The 17,682-nt window shown below is 34.4% G+C and overlaps 2 protein-coding genes across 19 annotated transcripts; one reads left to right on the top strand and one right to left on the bottom strand.

Moving 5' to 3' along the window:
* Positions 1-519: 519 nt before the first annotated feature.
* LOC138124006 (putative gustatory receptor 28b) lies at positions 520-3,907 on the bottom strand. 4 transcript variants are annotated; one of them, XR_011156971.1, is made up of 4 exons: positions 1,041-3,907; positions 901-990; positions 683-854; positions 520-627 (listed from the first exon to the last, which is right to left on the bottom strand). XR_011156971.1 is itself a non-coding variant. In XM_069038927.1 (4 exons), exons 2-4 carry the CDS (start codon positions 2,073-2,075, stop codon positions 741-743), a joined length of 1,239 nt encoding a protein of 412 aa, XP_068895028.1. In that variant the 5' UTR covers positions 2,076-2,094; positions 3,742-3,907; the 3' UTR covers positions 520-740. The 4 variants fall into 4 exon arrangements, 3 of the variants coding, with proteins under 3 accessions (XP_068895028.1, XP_068895029.1, XP_068895027.1); XM_069038927.1 differs by having other exon boundaries at positions 520-854; positions 1,041-2,094; positions 3,742-3,907; XM_069038928.1 differs by having other exon boundaries at positions 520-854; positions 1,041-1,567; positions 3,742-3,907.
* Positions 3,908-3,974: 67 nt separating this feature from the next.
* Positions 3,975-11,151, top strand: LOC138124003 (probable peptidoglycan muropeptide transporter SLC46). Of its 15 annotated transcripts, none has more exons than XM_069038913.1 (8): positions 3,975-4,116; positions 4,455-4,562; positions 5,169-5,370; positions 5,420-5,680; positions 9,770-10,125; positions 10,179-10,557; positions 10,615-10,855; positions 10,914-11,151. In XM_069038913.1, exons 3-8 carry the CDS (start codon positions 5,289-5,291, stop codon positions 11,002-11,004), a joined length of 1,410 nt encoding a protein of 469 aa, XP_068895014.1. In that variant the 5' UTR covers positions 3,975-4,116; positions 4,455-4,562; positions 5,169-5,288; the 3' UTR covers positions 11,005-11,151. The 15 variants fall into 15 exon arrangements, 14 of the variants coding, with proteins under 14 accessions (XP_068895014.1, XP_068895012.1, XP_068895013.1 ...); XM_069038911.1 differs by having other exon boundaries at positions 5,080-5,370; XM_069038912.1 differs by lacking the exon at positions 4,455-4,562.
* Positions 11,152-17,682: the final 6,531 nt, after the last annotated feature.

The raw sequence follows: 17,682 nt of genomic DNA, 5'->3' as shown, positions 1-17,682 counted from the left end.
AACAGTGAAACGATGCGACCAATGGTCGACGACATAAATATGTATTGAGATTTTCTCTGGATTATGTACGGCATCAATAACTGGATGCATTGAGTTGGTAACTCGCGCAAGAATCACGCTCACAAACATGCATTGCCAATAATACATTATGTTTATTGCTAGGAGTGTCCGTGTTAGGCTCATTATCTATTGACGAGCTGATTATTTGGACATTGTAATGCATTGATATCCTGTTTAATAATTTAAAGCATCGTAAAATTACAACGAAATGTAATTGAAATGGATATGAAAGTACTGTTTTCATATTTAATAATTTGATAGAAATTGATTAAAGTAAGGTACATTTGAGCAAATTATTTAATTGCAACAAGTTTTGTATAAGAACAATTTCAGTTTGTCAGTTGTCTTTATTGTATGTACTAATGAGTAACTTGCAGTTACGCATTAATTCAGGTTTTTGTTTGAATGATTTAAGGATAGGGATGCTTTTATGTAAAATGGTATAACAAAAATGTGCTGTTTCTTTTAAATTGCCTTTATCTTTGGACACGTTGTCAGTTATAATATCTAATTTACACTTGATTGCAATTGGAAAAAGATGTTAGATGTAAAAAATGTATCAGATTCCTACAATAAAGTTTGGTTTTTGATAAAACATTGGTTTTATATCGCCAAAAAATACCTTTGGTGTAAGTCTACTCTATCAAGTGTTGTGATGTTTATTGCAAACAAGTTTTCACCTAATAGTGAGTGCTATTGTAAGTACTATTGCTCAATAATAAGGCGTCCAAATTATTCGAGGATTGATCAAACTGTATAAAAATTACCAAGTAGGTTGTCACAGCACCGATAATCTGAAACACAAAATCAATAAAAAAAACAATATAAAGATGTTCCTACCGAATAAATCAGGGTGTAATCGACAACGAAGAATCCCAAAACCGAGAATTGCACCTTCTGATGCAACATTTGCAGCGAATAAGTTTGAATCTACAAATTATCGTGGACCATATATCGATCTTGGGAGCACAAATACTTACGTGATTTTCTAATTCCAAGTCGGAATAACTATTTCTGAGCTCGTGTAAAATTGTTGGAGTTTCATTTGCCTGTTCACACGTGCTTGCACAAACATGAACCAACCAGTAGATTTCGACGGTTTCATCGACTAGCCAGATGACAGGACACACTATCATTATTATTGTGACAATCGGGATTTTACCCGTGGCAATATAATACAAATAATAAGCTTGAAGGAGTAAGTCACAAAGGGAGACACCAATGGACACTAGCAACTGGACGGCAAATGCTGAATTGATCTTTTGCACCACGTACGCTAATTTATAATGTAAACGACATAATAAATATAATTGAGGAGACACACTCCTAATGGCAGAGTTTAGAACGAGTTTGTCCACTTTAGAATTTTTACTGAAGAAAAATCGTATCGCTTTGTTGATGTTCGTAAAGCGCATCTGCAGTTGTTGAACGAAAACGACAAACTGATATTTGGAAAAAGCCTTGATTGTGATTGATACGATCAAAGTAGCTTGTCCGATGAGACTGACTGGGAGAGTTAAAAACAGAAGAAATGATCGAATCGTTAAAGATATTACCGCGAAACATAAAATAATGTAACTTTTTTGCAAGAGATTCTTATATTGCATAGAAAAACCGCCTCTCACGAAGTACACATCCACATGTGATAACAAGTCTAACGCTTTTATTTGCATATTTCGGAGGAAAAACGTGAATATAATCACAAATAACATTAGCAACGCAAGTATACAAGATTCGAAGAAGATTATGTGTTTGCTTATGAGAATAAAATTCATATGATATCTGACAAAACATACCAACGAATAAACAACTAATAGCGTGTAAATTGTTAAATACAAACCAAAATAAACATAGTTGGATTTTTTCGATTTCAGTTGACCGTTTTGTTCAATAGAGAGTGTACTCAAACCGATTACCTTACAAACGGTGTATATGGGCTTCATAGAGTTATATATACTGTACAAAGTATCGTGTTGGGTTACGAAATGGGAGTGAATTTTTGTTGGTTTGATCATTTTGGACTTGTGATTTGTACTGAAATGGAAACACATCGACATCATAGATTAAGGTCTGCGTATATCAGACAGTAACGACTGCTATTATTTTTGATTTAATCATATGATAAAAGCTATGTAACGCAGTGCCGGACTAGAAGACGAAAATACGAGTACAAAGTAAGAGACTTTTTTGTGTTTAATTCAAAATACAGGGTTATTCACAGTATACAGGGCAAGTCACATAAGGCTTATTTCTGAATTTATTTTGTACGCAACCAAAAATACTAATGACGCTGACCACTTGATACAGTTTATAATGTGATTTAATTTAGTAATCAACGTAGGTATAGTTTATTTTTTAATCAAAGAACCACAACACCGCAATTTACACCCAAAATAGAGCTGACAACATTGTACACTTTTGACATAGGGTGAAAAATCTCATCATATAAAAATTGAGGTTATTAGAGATATTAGGAGCGCAGCATGTTAATAAAGTTAATAACAACTAATAACAACTAATTTGAGAGTTTAATAAATGTCTTACTTTGCGGGGCATTTTTAATAACACGTTCAAATTTTAGCTGCGAGTTTGCGTACTTTCAAGGACATTAAAAATGACAGACGTTGGCTGATATAGCCAATAGATATCATTAAATTCCCTAAATTTAGTAAAATTTTATATCTATTAGGCATTTACGATCTTTTTGGGACTGAGTTGGCTATGATTTTTTCTTTTCATGTTGGACTAACTGAGTCAGTGATGCAATGGATGCAATTTTTTTTTCTGTCAGTGTCTGTTCGACATTTTCTTGCCACCGCATTGCCAGATTTATTATTTTAATATTCGTAAGAAACTATATAAATGATTTATTAAGTAAAAATAATTTAAATCTCCGCCAAAGGAACAGTCAAAACTACCAAAATAATTTCATTACGACAAACAATTTCTATTAAACGATTTAATTTAATTTAAAAAGGCCAGACCAGATTTAAGAGATCCGGCAACAATGTATCTATTCAGAAAATATAACCCTAAACTGAAAGCAATTAGGGAATTTAGTTATCACCGATGTACTGCCAACAAAATCACTAGATGGTCATAGCCAACTCGGTCCCAAAAAGATCGTGAATGCCTTATACGTTGGTTACTAAATTAAATCACATTATAAACGGTATCAAGTAGTTAGCGTCATTAGTATTTTTGGTTGCCTACAAAATAAATTCAGAAATAAAGTGCGTCTATCGATATTTTGAAAAGACTTTTTAAACACTAGTTAACATTTTGGGTCGTTTATGATGGTCTCATTACTAGGGTATTATTTACCTACCCTGTAACAAAAACTCTCGATGGTACCTGCGGATTATTGAGGATCGGTTGCTCACCACTTTTACGACAATCTTTGTTAGCGGGCAATAAATCACTGAAGGAAGCAAAAGGTCCTTTTAAAATATCGATAGAGGCACTTTAAGCCTTATGTGACTTGCCCTGTATAGAGTTCCCGTGAAAATTTAATGTTATGCAACACAAAATATCAAAAACACAAGTTGCTATGGACGTCATGTTTAACGTTTTTTCCACTCTCTACATAGTAACATAGCAAGTATAGTACTCCCAGAACTCTAACGTTTTATGATAGGCAATTCTAATAACGAGGGAAGGGAATTAGTATTTGACACCTACTAGTGCGAAGAGGCGCACTTCGTCTAAGAGAAACTTCTACCGTCTGCCCTCTTTCTAAATTCAGAGCCCCCAGGGTCTAATTCTTTCTTAAGCTGTTTAACTTCATATTATAACGATAGCCTTTACACCACAGAACACCTCTTTACATTATCAGCAAATCACGTAACCATGCACGTGAATCCTCTCCCGCTATCGTAAATTTGATTCTGCGCAAAAGAGAGAGAGAAAGAAAATGCATTTTGTGCCAGTGCTGAACTGCTGCTGTGACTACTGAGTGTTCTGTGGTGTTAGCCATAGCCATGTGTTAGCAGGCGACGGTGACAGTAGTTGCGACGTACATGCAAAGATGTATATAGTGCGGGATTAACATGTCACGTAAGGATCTACGCGTAACTGAGGAATTTTATTTGTTCTAAGGAGAGCGTAAAAAAGTTTGTTGTCAAATCAGTTGAAAAAATTGCGACGCAATGACTTTGATTTTATGACAATGTAGTGACGGATGATTTTTTTAGAATACATAAATAATAATAACCTGTTAGAGGTAAAGTCAAAACGAAACATGACAGGGCGGAGCTTAGGATGCGCGCTCTCCAATTTACCGCTGGCACTGGCGTATCATACAATCGTCAGTTTAGGGGCAAAAACTTAACCAAAACTCATTTTCTGCATCTGATGAAAGAAATTCTCACCGAGATAATCTATTTTTGTTGTAGAACCTCTAATAGAATAATGAAAACTATCTTCATCTCCAGAACATTCCCCTAACACTCTGTATAGCGTAAACAAAAGAAAAATGTTTTGACTGCGCCACTGTCATATACGTAAGTAAGCTGGATTCAACTGATTTACAAATCCCACATTCGTCTTCTGCACAAACCACCTGATGTCATGTTTCGTTCTGACTTTACCTTTACTTTTATAACATTTTCACTTTTAAATTACACTTGATCAATATATCGGGCGATCAAATTAATTTGTAATCGAGTCGTCCAGCATGGATTTTGCGATTGATTGATATGTCGAGAACGAGATCTAACCTGTGTTTCGCGCTGTGATTATTGGAGCGTGGACTTCAAGTAACGACATACGATTTCGGATTCATGGATAACTCGATTACAAATTAATTTGATCGCTCTTTACGTATTTACTATCTATGAATTATTTGTGAAACAAGTTTCCCAATATTTTAAATGACAATACAAACTCACGAACTTAATCTTTGACTTTGACACAAACTACATAATATCTACTATTGTACAAATTCATGGACAACAATATAGTCATAGTCATATAGTAGGTACCGCGATTGAAGAAATCACTAATTTTTGCCTTTTTCAGAGCTCCGTTTTTTACATTTCGAGTACATATATACATATATATCTATGTACGTTTCAACTATATCCATCTTTGTTTTTTTTTTATATTAGTCATCCTTAAACGTCACGAGTAAATATATTCTCCTATCTAACTCCACACTTCCACAATGTTATACGTAGAATATTTTCTCGGTTATGCTACAATTAGGTGATTAGAAAAAAAACATCAAAATGCCTGAATGCGTAGTTGCCAACGTTAAAATTCACGTCGAAATACCTCTTCTACTTTTGTTCTTCGCTTTTATTCTGTCCGGTAATTTTAGCGATTTGTTCAAATTCGATAATTAATTTTCCGATTTCAGATTCGGTTAAGACTAATTTGATTATCTTCAGAACTTGTTACGTCACCTTGGGGTACAACAAATCAGAATGTGCCTTACTAGGTAGCCAAGACGCTGACAATGAAACGTCCAAACTGGAAAAAATTGTGGAGCCGTACGCTGCTACACTTAACATGGTTCACTCGTTAACGGAGGCGTGTTTTTCAGCCGTTATTTGTTTGTTTGTGGGACCTTGGTCGGATCGTTTTGGGCGGAAGCCAATACTGATCATTCCCATAATAGGTGGGTAAGAGTTAGGAGCGAGATGTTATCCATAACGAAGCGTGTTCATTTTTACAAGTCACCGATCCATAACTTCTGTAATTATTATAATGTCGGGTGTTTATTTAAATTTGCAGAGTAAAAAAAAAACACAAACAACACAAGAAGTGACGTTAAATTTAAACAGCTGATCCGTGATGTGTAATCCGTGGTGCGTTCACAGTCTATACTCTTCAACGCCAACTTTGAGGAGAAATTTAAATGAACACCCGATACATACATACATAATAGTATATTATATACCAAGGTGGAGAAGTTCATGATTATAGCCAGAGCGCCAAGATTAGAGCCCGAGGCGCGCCGAGGGTTGTAAGGCGCGAAGGCTATAAGGGACTTCTCCACCGTGGTTTATATACTATTTTTTCCACTACTAGATACGTTAAAAGTTAAAACCCTTTCTGGTAATAATTATTAATCAAATTATTTTCTCGGATGCGACGGGTCCGAGTTGTCATTTCTTGACAGTTGGTATGAAAATCGTCTACGTTAACCAATGAAATAGACGACAATCTTTCGTTGCTAGGTGACGGTTATTCCATTATTCACCACTGGTTAATAATGAAAAATTATTTACCTACCTGTCACTGGGCCAACGTAGAAAAACGAAACTTCTCAACGTTCTATGACAACCGATAACACTAGACTTTATTACTAGTAGTGAAAAAACCATATTAAGTATGTAATTAATGAACTTAATGGAGTTAGATTAATAACATGATATGAGACAATTTTTGAATAAAGGAAAACTTGCAGTATTTTAATAGGAAAATTATTGGTATAAATCTTCAAGAATTTAATGAAAAAATGTACCTTATAAGAATTATGTATAATCTTCGCCAAAATTATAAAACCACCACCTGATGAATTAAGTTGGCAATAAAAAAAACCCTAATGGTTATTTTAACGTTCTTAGTAGTTTTTGGTTATGATACAGTAAACTAATTTGCTATAAACTTTTTTATTTTATTTTCCCCATATGAAACGTCGAATGTTCTTATGCAACGTTGCCGGTTGTATTTTCCAGGTAACTTGCGGTGTTGGTGGTTTTATAATTTTGGAGAAGACTATACCGTGCACGACTGTTTTGACATAATTTTTCACAATTTAGTTAATCTTTTGTTTTTACATTATTTACATCAGCGCAGAAGTTATTAAGGGTGGCTGTACAGTTGCGGCCGTTGAAAACTCAGACAAGAAAGATTTAAACACTCTGTGTAAATTCCGAAATTTGATTAGCGTAAACAGGATTTTTATCAAGGATTATAAAGTCAGTGTCAGTATTTGACATATTAGGTCAGAATCGCGCGTAACTTTTGAAATGCCGCAATTATCTGATTTGCAAAAATGTGTTTGACTGAGGGACGGTGTGAGTATAAGAGCCATTGCGAGAGAAATTAATGTGGATAATGTTTGAGTGACATTTTGAGAAACGTCACTTTCAATACCATTTACAAAGCTAAAAGTTTGGCGTTGTCAAAGTGTCTGAGTTTTCAACGGCCGCAACTGTACATACAAGATGACACACTGATATTTTTTATAATTGACGCACCACTCAGATGTTGGCAAAAATTGTTCAATTTTTCAAAGTAAAAATTCTAGAAAGCGTCCCCATAAAATACTAGGTACACTTTCAGATTTCTTTACTGTAACAAACTGGAAAATTTCAATCAAGTTCTAACAGTAAGACCGACTATTTTTATTATAATTTCTGAGAGAATAAATCACACCAGTTACCCCGTCAGCTGACATTACGTACAGTTGCGGAATTAAAATTTCGGGCAGTATTGTCATTTTCATACTCTAAACTCTAAAACAACTTTTACGTAACTCTTGTCAAGTTTTTGTCATGTTTATTTATTTACATTAAAAAATAGTGATTTGTGGCATAATAACGGGTAGGCAGCAGGTGAAAGCGATGATTTAATTACACTCAGTGCAATTAACTCAAAACTTAAAATTCAAAAACTGACTGCGCGACCGACACAGAAAAGTTTAATTTTTGAATGTCAGCCACAATAAAAGTAGGAAATGAGTGTAAGGAAGCACGTTGTCGTAGTGAATATTTATTTAATGCAAAATCCCAAGCAAAATCTACCTTTATCAAAAGAAGAGGGCATTAGGAAAAGGAAAATAGGAGTATAATAGTTATTTGTACAATGGCGGACAAAAAGTTTCGTCCACAACTGTCATTCCACTCACGTATGTTGTAAAGCAGCCTTTAGGAACGAATAATCTCACTTCACAAGTTCACATTTTAACATGTGTCAATTAAATTGTGTCCCGTGTTCTTATGGGTGACAGTAATAAATTTCAAATTTTAATTTGCAAATGTCAATCATAATGACAGTAAATGTTAAACCACACCCAATTTTTGTGAAATAACAGGAAATGGGTGGACGAAATTTTTTGGCCGGAATAGTATGGCGGCCAAAAAATTTAATTTTAGCCGTCACAAGCTTAACATTCAATGACAGAAAATGACGGCAAAAATGTTTAGTCCGCCATAGTACATCGAGGCTGTGAAATCGTACTTTAACGTACCCAGACGAAAATTGTCGCCGAGGCCGTTTAGGCCGAGGTAAGACAATCCCAACGTCGTCAAAGAATTTCGCAGCCAAGGTGTACACAACATTTTGAAAATTTTTAATTATAAAATGAGCAAGTAAAATTTCCTCCGCTGCGAATAAAAATAAAGTGGGCTCACATGTCGCCATGTCGGAAGAAAATTACCACTTGCAACTTTTCCGGATTGATGAATGCAATTTGTGAAAATGACAGGTGACAATAGTAAATATTAAAATGACGTCTAGCACCCAAAGCCTATTTCACACCTTATATCAGTCAAATTTCAAGTCTGCCCGAAATTCCGTGCTCGCAATACTACGTACACTGGCGGCCATTAATTTGGAAACACCGGCCCAATCTAGTTTACTGGATATTTCTAATATTTGATAGTGTAAGCGTTATATCATGAACTCATGTCATCGTTGAGCGCATCCAACAGACTGTCGCAGCCGAAATTGATATGTCAATAACATTGTCAAAGTGACAAACAATTTACAATAGAAAAATCTTGGTGTTTCCAAATTAATGGCCGCCACTGTACCGGGTGAGATGAGTTTTATCGTCAGTGGGAAAACATCCACTTCTAATCAATTTAAAATTTTCAAAAAATTCAGGAATGATTGTGTATCACTCTAGACCAGTCTGTAAAAATTTCAAAATTTTTAATAAAACAGGTAAAGATTTTGTTTTAATTCAATAACTGATACATTAATTTATACATAATTTTATACATAATTTTATTTTTTTTATACATAATTTTTCACTGAGCGTCCTTTCAAACATTCAGGAAAAATTTGGTGTCATTAAAATCATGAAAACATCACCGGTTTTTGAAATAAATGTAATTTGATATTAAAGCCTAAAATTTAGCTATGATTTATTATTAAATTGGGCGGTCAGTTCCACAAAAGAAGTTGACGTAGGTTATTTATGATACCCTTTAGTTTAGGGACTTAAGAATTACTAGAAAAGTGGTCAACAGATGTTCCCAACAATGAGATCTTTATTTATGACACTGCAGTTGTAAATCTTGGTCATTTTTCGCTCTTAATGTTAAAATTGGAATAATTCAAAAACGAATAATTTTCTTTTGATGCGAATTTCGTAAATGTGTTCTTTGAATTAATTGTGAATTATGAGCGTGTACGAAAAAAAAATTTTTTTTGCTCAAAATCGATTTTTTTAATTTTATGGCTCTGAATTAAGTGATAAGTGAAAATTGATTACACACATTTGAATATCAAGGGAATGTAACCCTAAAGTTTCTTAATTTTTACTATTTTTTTAATAGGGTTAATCGTGCTGACGATAAAACTCATCTAACCCGGTATATACGTGTTCCGAGACTCCCGAGAGGATAACTTTCAAAAGCGTTAGATTCAGTAGAAAGCGAAGAAGATATTATAGGTTCAATTGTGTTGCGTGGTGCGTTAATTAATTTTAAATGGTGTGTATGTCAACTGTTTTATAACACAGATGTTTTAGGATACCTTTTGTTTTATGTTTTTTTTGCCGTTTTTGCTTCTTTGGAAAATATATCACCCTGGTACTCCTTGGTGTGTTCGATACCTGTATACGTAACAGGCGGCGGTGCCTCTTACCTCACTGTTCTTTTATGTTATATAACTGATGTGACACGCGAAGCAAATCGTGGCATGAGAATGGGTGTTTTCGAGGCTGTTCTTTCATTAGGAATTCTTATGGGCAACGTCTCAAGTTCCTACGTTTTTTCTGTAACAAATTATTTAGGAACTTTTTTAATCTCAGCCACTTGTTGCTTCTTGAATGTAATTTTCACTGTTTTTTTGATACCGGAGTCACTAATAAATCCGGAAACAGAGGTATTATTGCTAAGACGAGTATGAATTTAACATTTCAAAATGTATGCTTGTAGGGTCGCTTGAAGAATTTATTCCAGCTATCTAACATCACAGATATGTTAAAAACAACATTCAAAGGAAGACAAAATTACGACCGTTTTGTTGTATTGTGTTGCGTCTTGATGTTAACTATCTACATTTTGGCAATTAATGGAGATGGTGCTGTGATATTTTTATTTTTGAGAGAAAATTTCCATTGGTCTTTACGAAAATACACATTATTCAGTGCCGCCCATAATGTTACGTGGGTTCTAGGTACTGTGATTGGAGTTTATCTCTTGCACAAATTGATGAAAATTTCTGAAGCGATAATGATCGTTGTTGGTTTCATGTCCATGCTTGTCGGAATGTTGGTGATGGGTTTAGCCAAGTACGACTGGGAGGTTTATACTGGTACTTACATTTTTTATATTTCAAAATTATATTTTGGGTACAACTGTACATTTTCAGCTGCCTTTTCGCGTGCCCTCGGGGGGGTTTTAAGTCCTATGGTGCGGTCGTTGGTTTCGAAGATCGTTCCAAATGAGGAAGTTGGAAAGATATTTTCTTTGATAGTTGTAAGCGAATCATTGTTTGGGATGGGAGGATCACCCATTTACACAGCGATTTACAATGCCACAATCCTGACAAATCCTGCGATGTTTAATTTTGTAAGTGCGGGCATTTACGCTTTCGAGGTTGCGATCGCCATGTGAGTTCCAGTGAGTTCGTTTATTTTAATGTCCGAGTTGATTTGTTATTTGTCGTAGAACGATCGTTGTAGCGAGGAACATTTGTATGACCAATATTCTTGGCCAAGATGGAGATGAGCAACCGATTATCGAGGAAGCGATTAGTTGATGTTACTATTTTGATGATAACAGTTGTTACAGTGATGTTGAAGGCTTTACAATACTTATTCTTAGATTATGGATAAATAAAGAATATAAAAGTAATGTCTAATGTGTAAATTGTATCCAATAAATCTGTTTCTGTTTTTTTTTTCTATTTACCGACTTTGATGTCGATTGAAGTCTTCGGCAATACGCGATAAAAAACAAGTTGGGGAATAGCCTGTGCAATTATTTAAATATACAGGTGTCCCAGAATGAACCAGCATAAGTTTAACCACGAGCTGCTGGCTCGTAAAAATAAAATTTTGGAGATAGCTGGAGGCCAAGTAATAACGTGTCATATGGAATCGTAGAGTATGGAATAAATTATACACCGTTCACGTTGGATTGAGCATTGGTAAATTCACATTATGTTGGTTCCCTGGATGTCACTATTAACAAGACATACCCAAAAAATAAAATTATTTGACCTTGAAATCCATCGTGAATTTACTTTATGTCTCGCCAATATTTCAAATTTGTAACGTTTACACTAAGCTGTATGTAGGGATTAATAAAAATATACGGTGTGGAAACTATACTTATGGAATATATTCAGTAATTTCAAAACTATTGACATTTGTCGAAAATGCTGAAACAGATCAATTTTTATTTCTCATAATGCTTATTTTAAGTTACTTCACTTGTTCATGACGTCATCCATTTTTGAGCTATAACGTCCATCACTAATTTTTTTTAATGCCAACCCCACTTTTTTTTCTTTTTCTGATACATCTTCCTATTATCTAAACGATGAATGAAACAAATTGTACGTTACATAACAATTTTCTTGAGAAAATGACAAATTTTACTTCAAAAATTTAAATTAATAACAAAAACAAACAAACATCTATTGTTATTGTTCTTTCACTGTTAAATGGTATTATTTGCCGTTAATAAACATGTTAATGGTTAATATCTAAGGTTGGTTAACAATAAAATTAAATGCAAATGTTGAAATTGTCCCCCGACAACCATTAGCACTCACCGACAGTTTGTACACTACGCTCAATAATGTCAGGGCTTATTTATTCCATTTCATCGCGAATTCTGCCGTAAATCTTCTAAATTGTTTCGTCTATTAAAATAAATCTTCTATTATAAACAAACCCAAACAAAAGAATTTTTACATTAAAAATTAAATTAAATTTTTGAAGTAAAATTTGTCATTTTCTCAAAAAAATTGTAATGTATTGTAATTTCAATTTGGTTGTAGGCCGTAAAATTTTATTGGATATTATGAGCGATTAACGGGCACAATGGTTGGGTTTGAAAAGGTTGGAAAGCGGCGCGTGCCGTTTGCCGTACAATGCAAATATACCAAATGTACAATACAACCCTGCTTAAAATATTACCTGCTAGTGGTAAACTAGGATTTATAAGCCCCGCAAGATCTTTAACTTAAAGTACCATAAAATTTTACGACCTACAACCAAATTGAAACTAGTATATGGTATACCAATTTTTTTCATTCATCGTTTAGGTAGGTACTGTCCCGAGCAAAAAATTCTGGTCGTCAATGTAATTTCAAAAATTTGGTTAGATTGTTACAAATTAAAAAATTGCCCTGCCTGATTATGCCCACGTCAACAAAGTGTCAAAAAATTAATTAATCATTGTCAATTAATGTCATACAACATGATGATAGATTATGATATTTAAGACCGTTTTACAATAGAGCATTTTCCATTGCGTCAAAGCATGATTTTGACGACCAATTTTTTTTCTCGTGACAGTAGTAGGAAGATCTAGATCTATCTGTAAGAAAATTATAAAATTATGTAATGAAAGACGTGTTTCATGAACAAACTTTAATTCAAAACTAACACACCATTTTATACAGGGTGACAGGGTGTTCTCGAAGTTGACGCGTTCCTTGTAACACGAGGTACTACACATTATTCTTAAGAATTTTAGCCTAAATCTTCTTAGTAAAATGTTTGTATTAACGGAGATAATTGATTGTATATTTTTATTGTTTTCTAAAATTTTAAGTCCGGTCCTGTCCATTTCTCCGCTGTACTAGATTAATAACTAACCTGGCCCAGAATGGTGTCTTTCCGGAAATCGCTTTGCAATACTCTCTGGACGCTGCAGATGCATTCTGATAACGTGATAACATTGCCCATGCATTTGCAACATATGTATCTGTGAGCTCATTATTTTCCTAATAATAAAGCCATTTCGACTAATTAGATGACAACTCTGACAGTAGTTTTGATTAACGTCCATGCTTATTTGATTTTTTTTTTGTCAATTCCAATTTCTAACAAATCAGTGCAAATTTGAGCAGGACCGGTTTCAAAAATTTCAAAAAAATTAACTTATTGTATCTTCATTGCCGTACACATTTTACTAAGGTGATTTTGGCTAAAATTCTTTAGAACAACGCATACTATCACATGTTAAAAGGAACGCCTCAACTTCGAAAACACCCTGTATAGCGAGTCCGTCATAACATTTAAGACCCTTCGTTAGGATTGATGATATCGGACAAAAAACCAATCAAGCTGAAATAAGTTTGGAAAAAAAATGTGGAGTACCTATCCTTCGCACAAATTATGTAGGGGAGAGTTGCCGATATTGTACCGGCGCCTAAATCGTACCTTTCTAATTTCGCGAAAACTATGACCTTTAGCTCCCTCTAGTTTTCACTGTTCTAAAGAGTTAACAACTTTGAATCGTTGGTATAAAATTGGCGGGATTACGACCAATCACAACGTAGCTGTTGCAGAAACAAGATTTTAAGGTTGGTTGATGTAGTTTTAAGCTCACAAACGTAAGTAAATTACCATGTTTGCTGAATGTTTATATAATTGGCGATAACTGTGGTAGAAACTAGATAGTTTTAGCTTCCTAATCATCTAATTTTTAATTCATATTACATTTTCTATTACCAAAAAAATAAAGGTTAAAGTAAAAATTGTTGAGTTGCCTAATTTGTACCACTGTATGGATTCCTATATTGTACCGGTACAATTAAAGAAAACAAGAGACTTAAAAGTTTTATATTTTTTAGATGAGCATGGAAAACAAAAAAAAATATTATAAATGGACCCAAGAAAATTTAGACAATGCTCTTTTAACATATAGAGAAGGGCGTATGGGATTGAATGAATGCTCCCGCCAGTTTGGTATCAGCAAACCTACTCTTAAGAGACACTTCAAAAATGAAAATAAATATGCAAACGGAAACAAAACCTTCAAAGGACATAAAACGGCCCTCCCAGATAATATTGAAGAAGATCTTGTTCAACATATTTTATACTTAGAAAAACATATGTTTGGGTTAACAATAACCGAAATTAGAAAGCTGGCTTTTGAAATAGTAGAAAAAAATAAAATAAAATGTAATTTCAACAAGGACAAGAAAATTGCGGGAAAGAAATGGTTCTATAATTTTCTCAGACGCCACCCTGATCTATCGCTAAGGCAACCAGAGGCCACGTCCTTGGCGAGGGTAAGGGGATTTAATCAGAAAAGCGTTGGTGAATTTTTTGATTTGTATGAACAAATTGTAGAAGAAAATAATTTAAGTGAAACGCGAATCTTTAATGCGGACGAATCCGGATTTTCGACTGTGCAAAAAAAGACACAGAAAATAGTAGGTCAAAAAGGAAAACGTCAGATTGGGGGCATCACAAGTGGTGAAAGAGGGGTAAACACTACAATAGTGTGTTGTGCTAGTCCCTCGGGATTTTTTCTTCCTCCCATGGTCATATTTAAAAGAATGAGAATGCATGAGGCACTGAAAAAAGGAGCTCCTCCTGGAAGTCTAGTTGAGGTGTCAGAAACGGGTTACATAAATTCCGAACTGTTTGTAAAATTTCTTCAACATTTTATTGATCACGTTCACCCGACAAAAGAAAAAAAGGTTTTACTACTTGTAGATGGACATACAACTCATTCAAAAAATATTAAGGCAATAGTATTGGCCAAAGAAAATGGAGTCATTTTACTACAGTTACCAGGTCACACAACTCACAGACTTCAACCATTGGATGTGGGCTTCTTCTGCCCTTTAGGAAAATACTACATACAAGCACAAGAAACGTGGCTCAAAAGTCATGCATCACAGGCGATCACACAATTTGAAATTTCGGAATTGTTGTGTACTGCGTACAGTCAAGCTGCAACATTGTCTAACGCAATTGGATCATTCAGAGGTGCCGGAATTTGGCCCATAAATAGATTTGTATTTACGGATGCAGACTTTCTACCTTCAGAAGTGCACAATAATCAAAATGAGAATGAATGTGATTTCAGTGAAACTGTTGTAGAACATCAAGAACAAGGAAACACTACACCAACGCATGAAAACAATTTATCGATAGAGATAGAGAACAATCACCATGATGACACAATTAATGATCATTATTTTAGTCCAACAGTACTGTCTCCATTACCCTTGGTAACCAAAAATACCAAAAAAAGAGGTCGACCTGCTCAAAAGGCTACTATTTTAACTGCTACACCCTACAAAGAAGATCTAGAAGAGAAGCAAAGTAAAAGAAAATTCGTTAAACCTAAAAAGGTTAAATGTAAACTTTCCAATGAACCTCGCCCATCGACTTCGAGAGCAACAGAAATAGAAGTAAACATTGATGAATGGTACTGTTTTTTATGTGACCAAAATCTTATTGAAGACATGGTTCAGTGCTCAAAATGTAGAAGATGGGTTCACGAATCCTGTTCGGGGGCAATAGCAGAGAAAGTATATGCTTGTGATGAATGTTGTTAATTTTTTAGTACCTATTAAAGGTTTGTGATTTCATTTTGATTTAGAAATTTTCTCTTTAGTTTTTTATTTCAAAGTTTTTATTATGTTATGTTTTTTTATTATATCTTGATTTTATAATTACAAATAATAAATATTTCTGTTAAATTTTAAGTGATTGCTCAATAATACTACAAAAATGTTGTAGGTACAATTTAGGCAGTGGGTAGTACAATTTAGGAAACCGGTTGCCTATATTGTACCTAATGTAAGCTTTTTTTCTAAAAGCAAATACAGGCACTTATGGTTTCCCAAAAAATGTTAAAAAAATTCTCGTGTTGTTAAAGATATTGAAAATCATCCCGCAAAAGTCCATTTTTCAAATCGAGTCAATATAAAAATGTTATGGTCAAAAAACTGCAACCCGGTACAATATAGGCAACTCTCCCCTAATTCTACGTAAAGCACTTTGGGAGGTGAAATCAAAAGGATGGAAATTACCCCATATCCTCGTATTTTCGACGGCTATGAACAGGGAAAATTTGTTCGAATTTGTTCACTTCATTAGCAACCATTGTTACATCAACTCCACAATAAAATCGTAGGTACAAGCCACGACCTGCTAGATAGTCAGAGTGTCTATAGCGGCCTGGGCGTAGACCGAAAAATCCTATGTTCTCATGATTCTGACGTTTAGGGTTGATTTCGGGGGTTGCTGTTAGCAACTAACTGTCATTCTATTACATCGTCATGTGCATCGTGACAATTTTGACATGCAGTCCAAGATGCAGTCCACACACATGTATCTGCATGATGCATGCAGTCATGCGTAGTTGTCCAGTGATAAATGATACATTACTTTAATTGTAGTTACAGTTTGGATATTCTAAATGGCAAAAGCAAAATGTTGCGCACTGGTTCGGTTGTGCGGGAGGGAAGTTTCGGCGCCGCGTTTTCTGAAAATATCTCGGTCAGTGGCGAGTGCAAATTCATAGAATAATAATTTGCCCAAAATGATATTATATTCAAAACTGTACAAAACGTAAAATATCCTTTCCACTCATTTCCACCAAGAATGGCACGGATTAATTAAGCAAATATAGGTAATTGTTTTGTTGTGGGCCCATCTTTATCTGAAATGACCCGCTTAGGAAATAATGTAGGTACTGCAAATCCAAGAATGAGATTATAATTTTAATATTAATCTAGAAATAGGAATTTGTTGTTGCTGCATTTACCGCAATATCGGTTCTAATGTGATAAAAAAGCCAGTTCATAAACACTAACAGCAAAATGCTAAAAACCAGAAACACCACACAGAACTAGCATCAACAAAATTAATAAAATTGTTGTTATTAAAGCTACTTTTAAACTGCGACACTCTTTGAGTCTTTGACACTGCATTTTGACAACTTCACTGAATTCATAACATTTGTTTGTGAGGTTATGATTATTTAGTGACATTCCCCCCTAAAGTGGCGCCGTGGAGATCACAGGCACTAAAGCTTCGCCCAGGCAGATGTATAGTGAAATATGTCAATCATCAAGACGGCGGTGGTACAAGCACACTGCTTTGAAAATGTTTCTATGGAAATGATCGAAAGAAATAATGTCACGTTTGTGACTGACGGGCACCTTTGATTATTATTGTTGCTAAACTACCACGATAATCATAGTAATCACCTTTAACTCAGCAGCGTACGAGCAATTTTGACCAAATTTTCAATCATTTGTATCTCGAAAACGAAAAAACTTTTATAAGAAAAATGTTTTGTCTATGACTTCTTCTCATTATCACCAATTACCGGATTTTTTTTTCCAAACATTTCAGAATCACCTTGTAGGTACCTACTACATAAACATTAACCAAACTAGATTCTGTAAAAAAAATGTTGTTACACAGTCTAAGACTGGTTTACAAATCTATGA

This window comes from Tenebrio molitor, chromosome 2 (genome assembly GCF_963966145.1).
Source record: "Tenebrio molitor chromosome 2, icTenMoli1.1, whole genome shotgun sequence".
Lineage (NCBI taxonomy): Eukaryota > Metazoa > Arthropoda > Insecta > Coleoptera > Tenebrionidae > Tenebrio > Tenebrio molitor.
Note: the sequence above shows the minus strand (reverse complement) of the source record. Positions and strands in the feature narration are given on the sequence as shown.

What these genes read in the sequence shown, in the direction of transcription:
- LOC138124006 (XM_069038926.1), bottom strand. Translation starts at nt 2,120, where the DNA reads ATGATGTCGATGTGTTTCCATTTCAGTACAAATCACAAGTCCAAAATG. An exon ending in ACTTGGAATTAGAAAATCAC is followed by an intron (nt 991 to 1,040) that starts GTAAGTATTTGT and finishes GATAATTTGTAG; the next exon opens with ATTCAAACTTATTCGCTGCA. An exon ending in ATTACACCCTGATTTATTCG is followed by an intron (nt 855 to 900) that starts GTAGGAACATCT and finishes TTTGTGTTTCAG; the next exon opens with ATTATCGGTGCTGTGACAAC.
- LOC138124003 (XM_069038912.1), top strand. Translation starts at nt 5,289, where the DNA reads ATGCCTGAATGCGTAGTTGCCAACGTTAAAATTCACGTCGAAATACCT. An exon ending in CTTCGCTTTTATTCTGTCCG is followed by an intron (nt 5,371 to 5,419) that starts GTAATTTTAGCG and finishes TTCCGATTTCAG; the next exon opens with ATTCGGTTAAGACTAATTTG. An exon ending in TTCGAGGTTGCGATCGCCAT is followed by an intron (nt 10,856 to 10,913) that starts GTGAGTTCCAGT and finishes TATTTGTCGTAG; the next exon opens with AACGATCGTTGTAGCGAGGA.